At 42.2% G+C, this 21,171-nt stretch overlaps 1 protein-coding gene across 2 annotated transcripts in view; it reads left to right on the top strand.

The window, feature by feature from the left end:
• Nucleotides 1–21,171, top strand: part of MBOAT1 (membrane bound O-acyltransferase domain containing 1) — a 129,516-nt gene that overhangs the window by 66,217 nt on the left and 42,128 nt on the right. For both annotated transcript variants that reach the window (XM_060109583.1, XM_060109582.1), the window contains exons 2-4: nucleotides 3,650–3,795; nucleotides 4,667–4,744; nucleotides 8,721–8,816. In XM_060109583.1, coding sequence (XP_059965566.1) covers nucleotides 3,650–3,795; nucleotides 4,667–4,744; nucleotides 8,721–8,816 — 320 coding nt within the window. The remainder of the gene's footprint in view (nucleotides 1–3,649; nucleotides 3,796–4,666; nucleotides 4,745–8,720; nucleotides 8,817–21,171) is intronic.

The raw sequence follows: 21,171 nt of genomic DNA, 5'->3' as shown, positions 1-21,171 counted from the left end.
ATATACGCAAATCAATCAATGTGATACACCATATTAACAAGTTGAAGGAGAAAAACCATATGATCATCTCAATAGATGCAGAGAAAGCTTTCGACAAAATTCAACACCCATTTATGATAAAAACCCTGCAGAAAGTAGGCATAGAGGGAACTTTCCTCAACATAATAAAGGCCATATATGACAAACCCACAGCCAACATTGTCCTCAATGGTGAAAAACTGAAACCATTTCCACTAAGATCAGGAACAAGACAAGGTTGCCCACTCTCACCACTCTTATTCAACCTAGTTTTGGAAGTTTTAGCCACAGCAATCAGAGAAGAAAAGGAAATAAAAGGAATCCAAATCGGAAAAGAAGAAGTAAAGCTGTCATTGTTTGCAGATGACATGATACTGTACATAGAGAATCCTAAAGATGCTACCGAAAAACTACTAGAGCTAATCAATGAATTTGGTAAAGTAGCAGGTTACAAAATTAATGTACAGAAATCTCTGGCATTCCTGTACACTAATGATGAAAAATCTGAAAATGAAATCAAGAAAACACTCCCATTTACCATTGCAACAAAAAGAATAAAATATCTAGGAATAAACCTACCTAAGGAGACAAAAGACCTGTATGCAGAAAATTATAAGACACTGATGAAAGAAATTAAAGATGATACAAACAGATGGAGAGATATACCATGCTCCTGGATTGGAAGAATCAATATTGTGAAAATGACTCTACTACCCAAAGCAATCTACAGATTCAATGCAATCCCTATCAAACTACCACTGGCATTTTTCACAGAACTAGAACAAAAAATTTCAAAATTTGTTTGGAAAAACAAAAGACCCCGAATAGCCAAAGCAATCTTGAGAACGAAAAACGGAGCTGGAGGAATCAGGCTCCCTGACTTCAGACTATACTACAAAGCTACAGTAATTAAGACAGTGTGGTACTGGCATAAAAACAGAAAGATAGATCAGTGGATCAGGATAGAAAGCCCAGAGATAAACCCACGCACATATGGCCAACTTATCTTTGATAAAGGAGGCAGGAATGTACAGTGGAGAAAGGACAGCCTCTTCAATAAGTGGTGCTGGGAAAACTGGACAGGGACATGTAAAAGTATGAGATTAGATCATTCCCTAACACCATACACAAAAATAAGCTCAAAATGGATTAAAGACTTAAATGTAAGGCCAGAAACTATCAAACTCTTAGAGGAAAACATAGGTAGAACACTCTATGACATAAATCACAGCAAGATCCTTTTGGACCCACCTCCTAGAGAAATGGAAATAAAAACAAAGATAAACAAATGGGACCTAATGAAACTTCAAAGCTTTTGCACAGCAAAGGAAACCATAAACAAGACCAAAAGACAGCCCTCAGAATGGGAGAAAATATTTGCAAATGAAGCAACTGACAAAGGATTAATCTCCAAAATTTATAAACAGCTCATGCAGCTCAATAGCAAAAAAACAAACAACCCAATCCAAAAATGGGCAGAAGACTTAAATAGGCATTTCTCCAAAGAAGATATACAGACTGCCAACAAACACATGAAAGAATGCTCAACATCATTAATCATTAGAGAAATGCAAATCAAAACTACAATGAGATATCATCTCACACCAGTCAGAATGGCCATCATCAAGAAATCTAGAAACAATAAATGCTGGAGAGGGTGTGGAGAAAAGGGAACACTCTTGCACTGCTGGTGGGAATGTGAATTGGTACAGCCACTATGGAGAACAGTATGGAGGTTCCTTAAAAAACTAAAAATAGAACTACCATATGATCCAGCAATCCCACTACTAGGCATATACCCTGAGAAAACCATAATTCAAAAAGAGACATGTACCAAAATGTTCATTGCAGCTCTATTCACAATAGCCCGGAGCTGGAAACAACCTAAGTGTCCATCATCGGATGAATGGATAAAGAAGATGTGGCACATATATACAATGGAATATTACTCAGCCATAAAAAGAAACGAAACTGAGCTATTTGTAATGAGGTGGATAGACCTAGAGTCTGTCATACAGAGTGAAGTAAGTCAGAAAGAGAAAGACAAATACCGTATGCTAACACATATATATGGAATATAAGAAAAAAAAAATGTCATGAAGAACCTAGGGGTAAAACGGGAATAAAGACACAGACCTACTTGAGAATGGACTTGAGGATATGGGGAGGGGGAAGGGTAAGCTGTGACAAAGCGAAAGAGAGGCATGGACATATATACACTACCAAACGTAGGCTAGATAGACAGTGGGAAGCAGCCGCAGAGCACAGGGAGATCAGCTCGGTGCTTTGTGACTGCCTGGAGGGGAGGGATAGGGAGGGTGGGAGGGAGGGAGATGCATGAGGGAGGGGATGTGGGAACAGATGTATATGTATGACTGATTCACTTTGTTATAAAGCAGAAACTAATAAAAAAAAATGGAAAAAAAAAAAAAAAAAAAAAAAAAAGAGAGATATGGCCACATCGTGCAGGATAGGATCCCAGTTCACCTCCTGTCTTTCAAGGTAGAAATTGAGCATGAGCAGTAGTAGGAATAAGTTTTTGGAAAGACTGGTGAAGGGTGATCTCCAAATACAGGGGAAACTCAGCACAGTCAATTTTAAAAACAAGAAATTCTCTGAAAGTGTTATTTTCTATGAATTAGTAGGAGTTTAAAGTATTCTTGTTATTGGGAAAACAAATGAGCTTGGGTGGAGCTGACATTGGCTACTTCCAGCCCTACCTTGGAGCATAACCCTGATGAATTTCACTAACAGCCACAGTTTTTTGTAGCATGAAAAACTGTCGAGGCTGAAGTTGAGGGTTTATTCAGATACTCATATCCTCCATCCGTTCTAAAAGCAAATTGATACCAAAGTTTTCATTCTGAATACTCTGAAAAGCTTAAACTGCTTTTCCAATGTTAATTAATGGTTAAACCACTTAATGTATTTTGGTTTTGTGTTAAATCAGCTGATCTTTTCTAAGGGTATTGGGGAATTATTTTATAGTTCCTTTTAGGTAAAATATTTTTGAGAGAGAGATCACTGAGATTTTTCTAAGGAGATGTGGTGACTGTTTTGCATAACTGGATAGTTTTGGTGTTGAAAGTTCAATGCAGGGCTGGTTCTTACTTTGTGGGTCTTTAGTGGTGCACCTTGGATTTGAGCAATGTTCTTGCTTATTTCATGTTCATTTAAAATGGGAAAAATTAGACTCAGAAAACAGCTGATGATTGTTTTGGAGAAGCATTTGTTTTCTGAGGTACCAATGAGGGAAGCCTCATGGATTTGATTCATCTGCATCTCGAGAAGAACATAATGCTGGGTGGTGGGGGAGGGGAAGACACCCAGCAAAGTGATCTCACAGTCTGATAAGGCCCCTTCCAATAGAAAGTCTCTGGTTTGTTGGTGGGAAAGCAGCTTTGGCTAGTCTCAGAGATTGGAGAAGAAAGTTTTGGGTTTGTCACTTCTTATACCAGATGAGGGTATGGTTATCTTTTCAATCTCTCGCACCTCCTCCAAACAAATGCTCTACCGAGGAAAACATCCAAGTCTGAGACGCACCTTGACGTAGAATCTGAAAGAAGTAGGGAAAACTCACAAACAGGCCAAACAGTAAAAGTCTCGATTCTCTCTTCTTTTTCCCATACAGGTGAATTTTGTGGCATGCCAGCTCTTTGCTTTGTTTGCTGCTTTCTGGTTCCGCAGCTACTTGAGTCCTGGTAAAACCAGTCCTGATGTCCGACATGCATTTGCCACCATTTTTGGCATCTATTTTGTCATCTTTTGTTTTGGCTGGTGAGTATGAGCCTCCTGAATTCTAATATTTATCATGTGGTTTTGTAGCGATATTCTTGGCATTTCCCAGGCACTAAGAAAAAAAAAAGGTATTTACTCGTATTGTAAAATGTTGGGGATGTTGAGAAATTTCCATTTACTGTAAGAAACTGGAAGGAGTAAACGGACTCTATTAGAAATCAATTCAGTGAATTTTTCTTAAAATTAGACTTCTGCTGATCTCACCGTGGGTCATGTAAATGGAATGTTCTAAGGTTTAATTTTCCCAACGAGGGACCTTTCCTAACTGTTGTAGATATTGGTGTTTTTCTTGCATCACTGCTAGAGATACTGGTGTTAATCCTGCATTTAGAGTAGAACAATAGTTTTCGTGCTGGTGTTAGGGCATGTGTCATTCTTTAACAGAGAAAGCCTGTGGTCTAAGACGTTCTCTACTAGGAAAGCTGGACAAATCCCCTGGGAGGGGTACTTCTTGAGGAATGAACATTTCTAGAAGTACAGCTTAAGGGAATTTGTGACTTTGTTCAAGGTAGTAGATTATGGCTCTTCCTCCTTCAATGAAAATTTGAGAAAGGATGATGAGTATTTTGGTATCTGGGGCAGCTCAGTTGTGGTCTTGATACTTTAAAATTGAAAGAAAGAACTCTCTTCACTGCAGTTGGCAGACTATGTCATGTCTTCCTAGTGTCCTACAGTATCTTAATTACATAGAACAAAAATACTTCATTTATTTCCTCCTACATAAACATGGGGTAACTGATCACTTGCTTTTTTGTGGGAGTGGAGGTGGAGGTGCAGTATGAGTGGCCAAGAGGTATGTTCATATGAAATAAATTCTGTGTTTCTCTTTCCTCCCCATGATGGCCTACAGGTACTCTGTGCATCTTTTTGTGCTGGTGTTAATGTGCTATGGAATCATGGTCACTGCAAGCGCATCCAATATTCACAGGTAAGACCCTGGGAATGAGCAATGCAAGGTGAGGCTTTTCATGATCTTTGGAATATATTTCTAGGATGAAGGGATGCCCTCCCCATCTGCCACATGTGGCGTATCCTAAGTGCTCTGGGATATCAGAAAGGAGGGATGGGAAACCTTAAATGCTGGGAGTCTTCAGAGAAAGCTTTACGGGAAAAAAAAAGTGTGATGTGAATTGGGACTCAGGTGAAAGAGAGTTTGTCAGAATTAGGCAGCCTCATGTGTGATAGCACCAACCTGGAAGCAACCCAGATGGTCAGACTATGGAATACTGCTCAGCAATAGAAAAGAATGAATGATTGCTACACACAGTGCCATGGATGAATCTCAAAATCCACATGCTGAATGAAGAAGGACCCACAAATTCTGTTCTCAAAAATGCAAGCTAATCTGTAGTGACAGAAATCAGATCAGAGGTAACCAGGGGTGAGATGGCTCAGGGAGATGTGAAAGGAACCACAAGAGGCATGAAGCAACCTGGGGGGTGATGGATATGTCTGTTATCTTGAACTTGGCTGAGGTTTTCTGAGTATGAAATAGGTCAAAATTTTGTATACTTTACATATGTCCAATAAGTGTTTAAAAAAAAGGAAGAGGGCTTCCCTGGTGGCGCGGTGGTTGGGAGTCCGCCTGCCGATGCAGGGGACACAGGTTCGTGCCCCATTCCGGAAGGATCCCATGTGCCGCGGAGCGGCTGGGCCCGTGAGCCATGGCCGCTGAGCCTGCGTGTCCGGAGCCTGTGCTCCGCAACGGGAGAGGCCACAACAGTGAGAGGCCCACATACCGCAAAAAAAAAAAAAAAAAAAAAGGAAGAAATATTCTTACTATGCTATTTTGACTTCAAAGTGCAGAAGTAATTTAATTCTCCCTTGAAGGCTACACGCTTGAACAATCCAGGGAGATACCTGGAAGAGCTGTTTTGCACTGTCTCTGTTTCCCATGGTCTTTCTGAAACCTCAGAATTAATTCAGCCTCAGTAACACTGGAATGGAAGCTCTGTGGGAACAAAGACTTTTCTCTCCTGTTCACTGTTATAGCCTCAGAGCCTAGAACAATACCTGGCACAAATAAAGGCTCAATAAATATTTATGGAATGACTGAATATACTTGAAAAGAGCTTCACCCTTCTATGGCTTCCTTTCTGATGGCTCCTCTTAAAAAGCAGATGCCTTATTTCAGCCTCGGAAAGTTCTTTGATTAATAAGACTATTAGCACAATCGTTTTCCTTCTTAAAAGCACTGTAATTTAATTTTTGAGTGTATAATCTTGTAATTACTTCCAATAAATTTCTGATTTGTAAGGGACAATATTTTTGCCTGCTTTTAACTTGGATAGTCATTCAACTTTGTATTTAAAGGAGCTCTGGAAATTTGAATTCTAATCATCTCTCTTCTAAGTGCCCTCCTTGAAGGGGATAGAGTCATTCCTTCAGAAGGGAAATAGGAAATCCGTATTTCTATAATTTGGTACGAATGGGTTTTGGAAATGCTTCATATTATGATAAAATGCTTTTTTCACTGGGAGGTAAAGATGCCTGGCTTTTCCTGCACTTGATGTTGGAAGCAATTAAATGATTTATAAAAGTGTTGTTGCATCTCTAGAGCACATTTCCAGCTACCTTACCAGTTGTAATTTGTCAGCTTTCCCCACACTTGTGTGACGTTGGTGAGGTGCAGTCTGTTTTGCAGAGGGTCAGGCTGCATTTCCAGGTCCTCTGTGTTAGTCTCCGGCCAGGAGTGGAATCTTCCAGCTTTGGCAGAGACTTTACAGACAGGCTCTGACAGTTTCCCCAAAATCATGTTGTGGTAGCAGAGAGCCATGTCATAAGACCGAAAAGAAAAAATGCCAGAACAAGTTCTTCCCCTCTTTCTTTGCTTGTGTGGTTGCCAATACTGCAGAAATAGGGAGTGGTTCACATTCCCCCATGGATGGAAGTTGTTTCCTATTGCCGCTGGGAAAGAACACGAAGCTAGAGTCAGGAAACCTGGCTCTTTCCAGCAGTGTGGGTTTGGAAAAGCCAGGCAGCTTCTTTGCATGTCAGGTTTCCTGCCTACGAAATGTAGGGTTTGTGGTGGTTTGAGCTTAAGGTCTCTTCAAGACCAGGATTTCTGGGTTCTTTGTGAATTGTTTTCCTCTTCCTTTCACCAAGTTATGAGCCCTGTCCTATGCATAGCTGGGAATAGGAGGGGACAGTTAATATTTGCAGCTATGTGGAACTAACCCATTTCAGGACTGATTGTTGTTATTCAGGATTTATCTAGAGAGTTCTTGGGGTACCATTTCTGTTTCCTTCCCAAGCCACTCTGTTGGGCAGAGATCACAGGTAGTCACTTACCTCATATGACCCAACTGGAACAGAATATAATATCTCCTGGGATGGAAGGCCTCATGTGGGAACTTGGTGATGCAGTTACCAATTTTGGAGTACTTGCTTGGTGCCAGGTGCTAGGCTGAGCACTCGTAAATATATTATGTTTCATTATTTTGATATATAGACTCTTATTTAGTATATCACTTAATATACTATTACATTTAATATTTCCTATTATTATTGCTAATATATTCTTTCTAGGACAACTCTATAGGATACAGATTTTTTTCCTGAGATGGAGAAAAATGAAAGCTCAGAGATGGGGAAACAGATCCATACATATGATTTTAACATTATAATTATATATGTTAGCATGTAGCACTAGAGAAATACAGGCAGTGGAGCAGTGAATTGTGTTGGGAGTGGGGGTGGGATGGATAGAACAAGACTATGCCAGGTGACATTGGAGCTGAGCCTTATCTGATAGTTAGTTTCCAGATAGACCATAGGGGAGGGAGCAAGGAGTTGCAGGCAGAGGAAGGAGAAAGATTCCTGGCCTGAAAATGCAGGATGTAGTTGTGGAAAGGGAGCAGTCCCCTGTGGTTTAACACAGGGTGGACATGGAACATGGCTGGAGATGAGTCCAGAAGGAAAGGTAGAGCTTAGCATGCGAATCACCTTGGATGCTGTGTTCAGGAGTTTTAAAGTGATTAGATAGTGGGATCCACTGGAGACTTTTAAGACCAGTAACATTCATTTATTGTTTGTTCACTCAACACACAGTAGGTTCACTCAGCACACAGTGGTGAATGAAACACACATGGCCATCCTTGCTTTCATGGAGCTTTCAGGCTTGTAACGGAGACTGTAGTTCATCAGATTATCACCTGTCTTTATATGTACAAGTTGATGAATGTTCTGAATGGCGTGTGTGTGTGTGTGTGTGTGTGTGTGTGCATTGGGGGTTTATACTATAGGATGGTCAGGACCAGTCTCTGAAGGAGGCCAGGGAGTGAACATGAGTAGGTGGTAATTGAAGCCTCAGGCATCAGTAGGGAGGGTCCTAAGCAGAGCACTGGGAATGCTAACACCTAAGGAGTAGATTGAGGAAGACGAGCTGAGCAAGAGCCTTGGAAGAATTGACCAGAGAGCTGGGAAGGAAACAGGGAGAATGAAAGCCAAGAGAACAAATTGTTTTGGGAAGGGAGTGGTTGGCCGTATGATGATGGTTTGTATTTTAGGAAGATCGTTGTGTAAACAGGATGGTTTGTGAAGAGGAGAATCTGAGTGAAGGACCTTACAGGCCAGCGGTTCCCAGCTCTGGCTGCACGTTGGAATTATACCTGCTAGGTGCACCCCATCCCAATGAAATCAGGGTATCTGGGGGGTGGGGCCCGGTGCTCCCCAGGTGATTCCATTACACTGCCATAGTTGAGAACTACTGCAGTGGTCCAGGTGAGAAAAGATGAAGGGCTCAGAGCAGTGGGTGTGAAAGTGAGGAGAGGGGATGGGCTGGGATGGAGATGGACCACATAGGACTCTGTGACTAATTGCATGTGGAGGGTGAGGGAGAGAAAGAAGAGAAAGTTGATTGAGTGGGTGCGCAACAATCTGATCCTCTGTGTTTTTGGTTCCAGATACTCCTTTTTTGTAGCAATGGGCTACCTTACGATATGCCACATCAGCCGAATATACATCTTCCACTATGGCATTCTCACTACAGACTTTTCTGGGTGAGTATCTTAATTTGTGTGCTGACTCAGTCCAGCAGCCCCTTGACTGCTGAGTCCCTTGACTCGGTCCCTTGGGGTCTGTAAAGATCAAATATGCACGTAAGAGTCATCGGCAACTCATTAAATCAGTTGGTAAGACTGTGCTAATGAGGTTGTGGTTGAAGATTTGATTGCTCTGTGGGACGGTGAGCTCTGCTATGGCCCATGGGCTATATCTGTCCGGCCACCTGTTTTTGTAGTTACACTGGAACATACCCAGGCACTTACTCATTTATGTGTTGTCTCTGGCTGCTTTTGCACTACAGTGGTAGAGTTGAGTAGTTATGACAGAAATTATATGACCCACAAAAGCCAAAATATTTACAATCTTGCTCTTTACAGGAAAAGTCTGCCAACCCCTATTCTAAGGCCCTTAACACAGAGTTGGTGTTTATCTCCTACTGGTTAATAATACAAAATTGTTCCATACTAGCTGATGAATAGCTGCTACCCTGAGCCCGTTGAGTGGCCCCTGGCTGCCCTGGCCTCCTCCCCAGATCCCCCAGACTTCTAGTGATGAGAAGGGCAATGCCTGGCACAGCAGGGGTCTCCATACTTCTAAAAATTTTGTCTGTTACCATAGCCTTAACCTGGGGACCACCCCTCTCCTGACTGGTCACTGGGTGAAGGCGGTGGTGGATCAGTGAAAATTCTATTGCTCTGTTGGTATTCATTTAGGAGCAACTTTTTATGAATCTTGAGTAATGGGTACTAAAGCAGAGCTACTCCTCATGACACATTGTATATTATCCATGTTACTTCCTTAGGAGTTTGGTCCTGGTCTCCACAGGCAGCCTGGAGTCAGGGAGAGCTGGGTTCTCCTCTCAGGTTGAATTGCCTTTCATTGGATGAGTTGGTAGAGAACAGTCAATGAAATAAAGAGCTACAAATTACTGCCCATTGGTGTGAACCTTGCAAGTTGTGCAACTAAACTGTCCCACTGTGAAGAGGCTTCAGAAGGCAAAGTGTTGTTTGGGACACAAAAACTGTTGCATTGGGATTTCCATGACCGTAGTTTGGTCTCAGACTAGCTTTTTGGACATCGGTTCCTCTTACCCTCGGCCCTTTCGATTTTACCTTTTTCTCTTTGAATTGCCTCCTTTCTTTATTCCTTTCCTCTCAGATTGTAGAGCATAAGTTTTCAATTTCTCTGAAACATGTTCACAAACTTCTTTACTTTTTAACAATGTTTACTGCTAACAAAATATGGAAGATATGGCAGCAACAAAGATAACAATATAGTCATGAAGTTATAGCATTAAAAGTAATTTTATTTTATTTTTAACAATAACATACATGTGTCCTTTAGAGGATTAATTGTAATCCCTTGTTTTTTTTTAATATATTTTTTAACATCTTTTTTGGAGTATAATTGCTTTACAATGGTGTGTTAGTTTCTGCTGTATAACAAAGTGAATCAGCTATACATATACATATATCCCCATATCTCCTCCCTCTTGCATCTCGCTCCAACCCTCCCTCTCCCACCCCTCTAAGTGGACAAAAAGCACCGAGCTGATCTCCCTGTGCTATGCAGCTGCTTCCCACTAGCTATCTATTTTACATTTGGTAGTGTATATATGTCCATGCCACTCTCTCACTTCGTTCCAGCTTACCTTTCCCATTCCCCATGTCCTCAAGTCCATTCTCTAAGTCTGTGTATTTATTCCTGTCCTGCCCCTAGGTTCTTCAGAACCATTTTTTTTAAGATTCCATATATATATATATCTTAGCATATGGTATTGGATTTTCTCTTTCTGACTTACTTCACTCTGTATGACAGTCTCTAGGTCCATCCACCTCACTGCAAATAACTCAATTTCGTTTCTTTTTATGGCTGAGTAATATTCCATTGTATATATGTGCCACATCTTCTTTATCCGTTCATCTGTTGGTGGACACTTAGGTTGCTTCCATGTCCTGGCTATTGTAAATAGCACTGCAATGAACATTGTGGTACATGACTCTTTTTGAATTATGGTTTTCTCAGGGTATATGCCCAGTAGTGGGATTGCTGTGTTGTATGGTAGTTCTATTTTTAATTTTTTGAGGGACCTATATACTGTTCTCCATAGTGGCTGTATCAATTTATATTCCCACCAACAGTGCAAGAGGGTTCCCTTTTTTCCACACCCTCTCTGGCATTTATTGTTTGTAGATTTTTATATGATGACCATTCTGACTGGTGTGGAGTGACACCTCATTGTAGTTTTGATTTGCATTTCTCTAATGATTAGTGATGTTGAGCATCCTTTCATGTGATTGTTGGCAATCTGTATATCTTCTTTGGAGAAATGTCTATTTAGGTCTTCTGCCCATTTTTTGATTCGGCTGTTTGTTTTTTTGATATTGAGCTGCATGAGCTGCTTGTATATTTTGGAGATTAATCCTTTGTCAGCTGCTTCATTTGTAAAGATTTTCTCCCATTCTTAGGGCTGTCTTTTCATCTTGTTTATGGTTTCCTTTGCTGTGCAAAAGCTTTTAAGTTTCATTAGGTCACATTTGTTTATTTTTGTTTTTATTTCCATTTCTCTAGGAGGTGGGTCAAAAAGGATCTTGCTGTGATTTATGTCATGGAGTGTTCTGCTTGTGCTTTCCTCTAAGAGTTTCATAGTGTCTGGCCTTACGTTTAGGTCTTTAATCCATTTTGAGTTTATTTTTGTGTATGCTGTTAGGGAGTATTCTAATTTCATACTTTTACATGTAGCTGTCCAGTTTTCCCAGCACCACTTATTGAAGAGGCTGTCTTTTCTCCATTGTATATTCTTGCCTCCTTTATCAAAGATAAGGTGACCGTATGTGCGTGGGTTTATCTCTGGGTTTTCTATCCTGTTCATTGATCTATATTTCTGTTTTTGTGCCAGTACCATACTGTCTTGATTACTGTAGCTTTGTACTGTAGTCTGAAGTCACCGAGTCTGATTCCTCCAGCTCCATTTTTCATTCTCAAGATTGCTTTGGCTATTCGGGGTCTTTTGTGTTTCCATACACATTGTGAAATTTTTTGTTCTAGTTCTGTGAAAAATGTCACTGGTAGTTTGATAGGGATTGCAATTAATCTGTAGATTGCTTTGGGTAGTATAGTCATTTTCACAATGTTGATTCTTCCAATCCAAGAACATGCTATATCACTCCATCTCCTTATATCATCTTTAATTTCTTTCATCAGTGTCTTATAATTTTCTGCATACAGGTCTTTTGTCTCCCTAGGTAGGTTTATTCCTAGATATTTTATTCTTTTTGTTGCAGTGGTAAATGGGAGTGTTTCCTTAATTTCTCTTTCAGACTTTTCATCATTAGTGTATAGGAATGCAAGAGACTTCTGTGCATCAATTTTGTATCCTGCTACTTTACCAAATTCATTGATTAGCTCTAGTAGTTTTCTGGTAGCATCTTTAGGATTCTCTATGTATAGTATCATGTCATCTGCAAACAGTGACAGCTTTACTTCTTCTTTTCCGATTTGGGTTCCTTTTATTTCTTTTTCTTCTCTGATTGCTGTGGCTAGAACTTCCAAAACTATGTTGAATAGTAGCGGTGAGAATGGGCAACCTTGTCTTGTTCCTGATCTTAGAGGAAATGGTTTCAGTTTTTCACCATTAAGAACGATGTTGGCTGGGGGTTTCTCATATATGGCCTTTATTATGTTGAGGTAAGTTCCCTCTATGCCTACTTTCTGGAGGGGTTTTATCATAAACGGCTATGGAATTTTGTCGAAAGCTTTTCCTGCATCTATTGAGTTGATCATATGGTTTTTCTCCTTCAGTTTGTTAATATGGCTTATCACATTGATTGATTTCTGTATATTGAAGAATCCTTGCATTCCTGGGATAAACCCCAGTTGCTCATGGTGTATGATCCTTTTAATGCGCTGTTGGATTCTTTTTGCTGGTATTTTGTTGAGGATTTTTGCATCTATGTTCATCAGTGATATTGGCCTGTAGTTTTCTTTTTTTGTGACATCTTTGTCTGGTTTTGGTATCAGGGTGATGGTGGCCTCGTAGAATGAGTTTGGGAGTGTTCCTCCTCTGCTATATTTTGGAAGAGTTTGAGAAGGATAGGTGTTAGCTCTTCTCTAAATGTTTGTTAGAGTTCGCCTGTGAAGCCATGTGGTCCTGGGCTTTTGTTTGTTGGAAGATTTTTCTTCTTCTTTTTTTTTTTTTTTTTGCGGTATGCGGGCCTCTCACTGTTGTGGCCTCTCCCATTGCAGAGCACAGGCTCTGGATGTGCAGGCTCAGCGGCCATGGCTCACGGGCCTAGCCGCCCCACAGCATGTGGGATCTTCCCGGACCGGGGCACCAACCCGTGTCCCCTGTATCGGCAGGCGGACTCTCAACCACTGTGCCACCAGGGAAGCCCCTGTTGGAAGATTTTTAATCGCAGTTTCATTTTAATGTTTGTGATTGGTCTGTTTATATTTTCTATTTCTTCCTGGTTCAGTCCCGGAAGGTTGTGATTTTCTAAGAATTTGTCTATTTCATTGAGGTTGTCCATTTTATTGGCATAGAGTTGCTTGTAGTAATCTCTCATGGTTCTTTGTATTTCTGCAGTGTCAGTTGTTACTTCTCCTTTTTCATTTTTAATCTATTGATTTGAGTATTCTCCCTTTGTTCTTGATGAGTCTGGCTAATGGTTAATCAATTTTGTTTATCTTCTCACAGAACCAGCTTTTAGTTTTATTGATCTTTGCTATCATTTCCTTCATTTCTTTTTCATTTATTTCTGATCTGATCTTTATGATTTCTTTCCTTCTGCTAACTTTGGGGGTTTTTTGTTCTTATTTCTCTAATTCCTTTAGGTGTAAGGTTAGGTTGTTTATTTGAGGTTTTTCTTGTTTCTTGAGGTAGGATTGTATTGCTATAAACTTCACTCTTAGAACTGCTTTTGCTGCATCCCATAGGTTTTGGGTCGTCATGTTTTCATTGTCATTTGTTTCTAGGTATTTTTTGATTTCCTCTTTGATTTCTTCAGTGAGCTCTTGGTTATTTAGTAGTGTATTGTTTAGCCTCCACGTGTTTGTATTTTGTAGAGACTTTTTCCTGTAATTGATATCTAATCTCATAGCGTTGTGGTCGGAAAAGATACTTGATACGATTTCAGTTTTCTTAAATTTACCAAGGCTTGATTTGTGACCGAAGATATGATCTATCCTGGAGAATGTTCCATGAGCACTTAAGAAGAAAGTGTATTCTGCTGTTTTTGGATGGAATGTCCTATAAATATCAATTAAGTCCATCTTGTTTAATGTATCATTTAAAGCTTGTGTTTCCTTATTTATTTTCATTTTGGATGATCTGTCCATTGGTGAAAGTGGGGTGTTAAAAGTCCCCTACTGTGATTGTGTTACTGTCGATTTCCCCTTTTATGGCTGTTAGCATTTGCCTTATGCATTGAGGTGCTCCTATGCTGGGTGCATAAATATTTACAATTGTGTCTTGGATTGATCCCTTGATTAGTATGTAATGTCCTTCTTTGTCTCTTGTAATAGTCTTTATTTTAAAGTCTATTTTGTCTGATATGAGAATTGCTACTCCAGATTTCTTTTGATTTCCATTTGCTGGAATATCTTTTTCCATCCCCTCACTTTCAGTCTGTATGTGTCTCTAGGTCTAAAGTGGGTCTCTTGTAGACAGCATATGTATGGGTCTTGTTTTTGTATCCATTCAGCCAGTCTATGTCTTTTGGTTGGAGCATTTAATCCATTTACCTTTAAGGTAGTTATCGATATGTATGTTCCTATTACTATTTTTTTAATTGTTTTGAGTTTGTTTTTGTAGGTCCTTTTCTTCTCTTGTGTTTCCCACTTAGAGAAGTTCCTTTAGCATTTGTTGTAGAGCTGGTTTGGTGGTGCTGAATTCTCTTAACTTTTGTTGTCTGTAAAGGTTTTAATTTGTCCATCAAATCTGAATGACATCCTTGCTGGGTAGAGCAATCTTGGTTGTAGGTTTTTTCCTTTCATCACTTTAAGTATGTCTTGTCACTCCCTTCTGGCTTGCAGAGTTTCTGCTGAATGATCAGCTGTTGACCTTATGGGGGGGGAGTCCCTTGTATGTTATTTGTTGTTTTTCCCTTGCTGCTTTTAATATTTTTTCTTTGTATTTAATTTTTGATAGTTTGATTAATATGTGTCTTGGTGTGTTTCTCCTTGGATTTTTCCTGTATGGGACTTTCTGTGCTTCCTGGACTTGATTGACTATTTCCTTTCCCATATTAGGGAAGTTTTCTACTATAATCTCTTCAAATATTTTCTCAGTCCCTTTCTTTTCCTCTTCTTCTTCTAGGACCCCTTTAATTCAAATGTTGGTACATGTAATGCTGTCCCAGAGGTCTCTAAGACTGTCCTCAATTCTTTTCATTCTTTTTTTTCTTTTTTCTTCATTCTGCTCTGCAGTAGTTAATTCCACTATTTTATATTCCAAGTCACTTTTCCCTTCTTCTGCCTCAGTTATTCTGCTATTGATTCCTTCTAGAGAATTTTAAATTTCATTTATTTTGTTGTTCATCATGGTTTGTTTGCTCTTTAGTTCTTCTAGGTCCTTGTTAAACGTTTCTTGTATTTTGTCCATTCTATTTCCAAGATTTTTGATCATCTTTACAATCATTACTCTGAATTCTTTTTCAGGTAGACTGCCTATTTCCTCTCCATTTGTTTGGTCTGGTGGGTTTTTACGTTGCTCCTTCACCTGCTGTGTATTTCTCTATCTTCTCATTTTGCTTAACTTACTCTGTTTGGGGTCTCTGTTTAGCAGGTGGCAGGTTCGTAGGTCCTGTTGTTTTTGGTGTCTGCTCCCAGGCAGACACCAAAGGTTGGTTAAGTGGGTTGTGTAGTCTTCCTGGTGGAGGGGACTGGTGCCTGTGTTCTGGTGGGTGAGTTGGATCTTGTCTTTATGGTGGGCAGGACCATGTCTGGTGGTGTTTTTTGGGGTGTCTATGAACTTATTATGATTTTAGGCAACCTCTCTGCTAATGGGTGGGTTTGTGTTCCTTTCTTGCTAGTTGTGTGGCATAGGGTGTCCAGCATTGTGACTTGCTGGTCGTTGAGTGGAGCTGGGTCTTAGCGTGAGATGGAGATCTCTGGGAGATCTTTCGCTGTTTGATATTACTTGGGGCCGGGAGGTCTCTGGTGGACCAATGTCCTAAACTCAGCTCTCCCACTTCAGAGGCTCAGGCCTGACACCTGGCCAGAACACCAAGACCCTGTCAGCCACATGGCTCAGAAGAAAAGGGAGAAAAGAGGAAGGAAGGAAGGAAGGAAGGGAGGGAGGGAGGGAGGGAAAGAAAGAAGGAAGGAAAAGAAAGAAAGAAGGACAGAAAAGAAAAATAAAGGGAAAGAAAGAATAAAATAAAGTTGTTAAAATAGAAAAGAATTATTAAAAATAAAAAAGTAATAGGGCTTCCCTGGTGGCGCAGTGGTTGAGAGTCTGCCTGCCGATGCAGGGGATATGGGTTCATGCCCCGGTCTGGGAAGATCCCACATGCTGCGGAGCGGCTGGGCCCGTGAGCCATGGCTGCTGGGCCTGTGTGTCCGGAGCCTGTGCTCTGCAATGGGAGAGGCCACAACAGTGAGAGGCCCACACACCACAAAAAAATAAAAATATAAAATCAAAATCAAGTAAAAAAGTAATAAAAAAAAAGGAAAGAGAAAGAAAGAAGAGAGCAGCCAAACCAAAAAACAAATCCACCAATGATAACGAACGCTAAAAACTATACTAAAAAAAAACCCCCAAAACGGACAGTCTGAACCATAGGAGAAATGGCAAAAGCAAAGCTATACAGACAAAATCACACAAAGAGGCATACACATACACACTCACAAAAAGAGAAAAAGGAAAAAATATATATATAAAAAAATTTAAAAAGGAAGAGAGCAACCAAATCAATAAACAAATCTACCAATGATAACAAGCTCTAAATACTAAACTAAGATAAACATAAAACCAGAAACAAATTAGATGCAGAAAGCAAACCCTAAGTCTACAGTTGCTCCCAAAGTCCCCCACCTCAATTTTGAGATGATTCATTGTCTATTCATGTATTCCACAGATGCAGGGTTCATCAAGTTGATTGTAGAGATTTAATCCACTGCTCCTGAGGCTGCATGGAGAGATTTCCCTTTCTCTTCTTTGTTCGCACAGCTCACGGGGTTCAGCTTTGGATTTGGACCCGCCTCTGTGTGTAGGTCACCTGAGGGCGTCTGTTCTTTGCTCAGACAGGACGGGGTTAAAGGAGCAGCTGATCTGGGGGCTCTGGCTCACTCGGGGAGGAGTGGAGGGGTACGGAATGCGGGGCGAGCCTGTGGCGGCAGAGGCCGGCGGGATGTTGCACCATCCTGAGGCGCGCCGTGTGCTGTCCCATGGAAGTTGTCCCTGGATCACGGGACCCTGGCAGTGGTGGGCGGCACAGGCTCACGGGAGGGGATGTGTGGATAGTGACCTGTGCTCGCACACAGGCTTCTTGGTGGCGGCAGCAGCAGCCTTAGAGTCTCATGCCCGTCTCTGGGGTCCGTGCTGATAGCCGCGGCTCGTGCCCGTCTCTGGAGCTCGTTTAGGCAGTGCTCTGAATCCCTTCTCCTCGTGCACCCTGAAACAATGGTCTCCTGCCTCTTAGGCAGATCCAGAGTTTTTCCCGGACTCCCTCCCAGCTAGCTGTGGTGCACTAGCCCCTTCAGGCTGTGTTCACGCAGCCAACCCCAGTCCTCTCCCTGGGATCTGACCTCTGAAGCCCGAGCCTCAGCTCCCAGGCCCCGCCCGCCCCGGTGGGTAAGCAGACAAGCCCCTTGGGCTGGTGAGCGCTGGTTGGCACCGATCCTCTGTGCGGGAATCTCTCCGCTTTGCCCTCCGCACCCGTTGCTGTGCTCTCCTCCGCGGCTCCGAAGCTTCCCCCCTCTGCCACCCGCAGTCTCCGCCCGCGAAGGGGCTTCCTAGTGTGTGGAAACCTTTCCTCCTTCACAGCTCCCTCCCCAAGGTGCAGGTCCTGTCCCTATTCTTTGTCTCTGTTTTTTCTTTTTTCTTTTGCCCTACCCAGGTACGTGGGGTGTTTCTTGCCTTTTGGGAGGTCTGAGGTCTTCTGCCAGCATTCAGTAGGTGTTCTGTAGGAGTTGTTCCACATGTAGATGTAGTTTTGATGTATTTGTGGGGAGGAAGGTGATCTCCATGTCTTACTCCTCCGCTATCTTGAAGGCCCCCTTTTTAAAACTATTTATTTATTTATTTATGGCTGCATTGGGTCTCAGTTGTGGCACGCATCCTCCTCTGCAGTGCGTGGGCTTCTCTCTAGTTGTGGCGCGTGGGCTCCAGAGCGCGCAGCCTCTGTAGTGGCAGCATGTGGGCTCTCTGGTTGTGGTGTGTGGGGTCAATATTTGCGTGCCAGCTTAATTGCCCTGCAGCAGATGGGATCTTAGTTCCCCAAACAGGGATCGAACCCGTGTCCCCTGCATTGGAAGGTGGAATCTTAACCACTGGACCACTAGGGAAGTCTCAAAAGTAGTCTTAAATGGTGGTCATAACTTCCCCTAGTGTTTAATCAAGAAACTTTATTTTTTTTGGTTCAACTTCAGGACTGGGTCCCCCCACCCCATCCGCCATACTTAGAAGAGTTCCTGGCTCTTCATAGATGTTCACTAAAGGAATGAGTTAAATACTCTAGTATTTGTCAGTCCTTTTTTTTTTTTTTTAATGCTTCCAGGAGCCTCAATTAAACAGCCCCTCCAGCCATATTTGGTTGGGATATTGAACAAAAAACTCTGACTTTAGCCTAAAGTAGATTATTACTTGTTTCTCATCTATATCATCTTTCTTTTTAGGACACAGGTGTATATTCATTCATTCATTTCTACAACAGTTTTTTAGTCTGCAATATGGTATGCACAGTGCCAGGTGTCAGAGACACCGTGCCTTTTAGCAGGAGGAGGGGTATTCCTGGCAAAGGGAATAGCTCTGCAGGAGCACAGAGATGTGAGGTGCTTGTGGAGGTCCCAGAAAGCCACCTTCCTTTCCCTGCCACCCACATTCTCATGTCAGCAGCCTGGCAGTCCCTCGAATCCGTCCACTGCCACTCATGCCCGCTGCCACCGCCCTGATCCCCATGTCTGCACCTGTCCTAACTGGCCATCTTTCCTGCCATCCTGCACCTCTCCTCCACTCTATGCTCTCTGGAGTATCCAAGCCAATGGTGATTTGGACCTGCTTCCTCTGCTGCATCGCCTCCCTGTGTGCACTGCAGGTGGCAGCGACACAGAAAAGCTTAGGGTCTGTGCGTGCGCTTGGTTAGTTCATGTCTCTGCGCCTCTGCCTTCCTCGTTCCTCTGATTAGAAGCCCCTTTTCCATCCTTAACTGCGTGGAAATCTCTCACTTCACTTTTTATAACCCAGCTCAAAGATTACTGCTTCACAGAGCTTTCCCTGCCGGCCGCCTCCTCCCTCCCCCGCCCGCTTCCTTCCATCTCGTGAGTCCCTGCAGTTGGACCTGTGTAGCAGGAGGCCTCTCATCTGCTTTCACTGGCTGGTGCTGCCCATTACCCGTGAACCATACTCACAGAGACCCCAGTACACGGAGTGTTTGTAGGTGGTGAGCATGAGCACTTCTGCCCTCATCCATTGATTTGTACGCTTAGGTAGTGTCATGTGTTTATCCCCAAATTTGTTTATTCCAGTTTGTACTTATTATAAATAAGCTGATTATATATGGATGTGAAAGGAGAGAGAGTGGTTTCTCTAAATCTAGATAGGGTCCTTTGGAAAGCCACCAAAGCAAGTTTAGTATATTAACAGTAATAGTGGTTGAATTAAATGTAATGTGGCTGAGAAAGCCGAAAGGATCTGAGGGAGGATTATACAAAGTAAAAATGCTGCACTCAGATTGCTCTGCAAGCATCTCTACTTCCTTTTACCTTCTCAATACTTGTTAGAGGAAACAACTCTGGAGATAGTGGATGGGGTTTATATAAGAGAGTAGCCACCATACTCCAAGGAAGAGCTTTGGTCCTGCATTGAAAGGTTCATTCATTCATCATTCAGCAGACCTGACTGAGAACCTATATATGGAAGGCACAGTTATAGGAGACAGAGGTGACCAAAGACTGTGGATTGAATGTAGTTACCTATTTCAGGTTTGTATAGGAAGGCCAGATGTGAGCATGTCATTGTGTACTGGCTTGACGCATGTTCCTCCAAATTCGTGTCCACCTGGAGCCTCAGAATATGTCCTTATATGGAAATAGGACCTTTGCAGATGTAACTAGCTAAAGTGAGGGCATACTAGATTCGGGAGGGCCCTAAATTCATTATGACTGGTGTCCTTCTAAGAAGGCCATGAGAGAGACAGACACAGAGACACAGAGAGGGAAGATGGCCACATGAAGGTGGAGGTGGAGATAAGAGTGATACAGCTACAAGCCAAGGAACTCCGGGATTGCCATCAGCCACAGAAGCTAGGAAGAAGCATGGAACAGATTCTCCTTCAGAGCTTCCAGAAAAAAACAACTCTGCCAACACCTTGATTGGGACTTTCTGATCTCCGGAACTGTGAGACGTTACGTTTCTGGTTTTAAGCCCCCCAATTTGTGGTCATCTGTTATGGCAGCTCTAGGAAATGAATACCCCTTTTTACATGATTCCATACCCTTTGATGAGCTGACAGCTGTCCCCTGGTCCTGGTCCTGCCTCCACTCTCCACGTTTCACTCTGCTCTCGTCACATCTCCTCCTCCAGTGGTTTTGTCCATAAAACTGTAAACTTGTGGGGCTTCCCTGGTGGCGCAGTGGTTGAGAGTCCACCTGCCGATGCAGGGGACACGGGTTCGTGCCCCGGTCCGGGAAGGTCCCACATGCCGCGGAGCGGCTGGGCCCGTGAGCCATGGCCGCTGGGCCTGCGCGTCCAGAGCCTGTGCTCCGCAACGGGAGAGGCCACAACAGTGAGAGGCCCGCGTACTGCAGAAAAAAAACAAAAAAACAAATAACAAAAAACACCTGTAAACTCGTGAATGATTGTTATGTCATTTCTAATATAATCAGGATTGTGGAAAGTTACCGAAAGGAAAAAAGAAAGAGCAAATAAAGGGAAAACAGTCATGTGCTTGTGAAATGGGATGGATTTGGGGTTTGACAGCAGGGGAGGTTGGAAATCCGTTCCTGTCCATTCCACTTTCAGTGGCATGTGCATAGTCATGATAAATTTCCTTCGGTGATGTTTGTTCTCTGGCATTTTTTGGATCTTCTTGTATTAAGAAATCTCTGACTTTACACACAGAAGTGTAGACTGTTTGAATGAGAAAGGACACTTTTGTTTGGGAAAGGATACAACAAAAATGTGTCTGCTCC

The sequence above is a fragment of the Mesoplodon densirostris genome, chromosome 10 (assembly GCF_025265405.1).
Source record: "Mesoplodon densirostris isolate mMesDen1 chromosome 10, mMesDen1 primary haplotype, whole genome shotgun sequence".
NCBI lineage: Eukaryota > Metazoa > Chordata > Mammalia > Artiodactyla > Ziphiidae > Mesoplodon > Mesoplodon densirostris.
The sequence above is the reverse complement of the archived record's forward strand: the minus strand, read 5'-3'. Positions and strand labels throughout refer to the sequence as shown.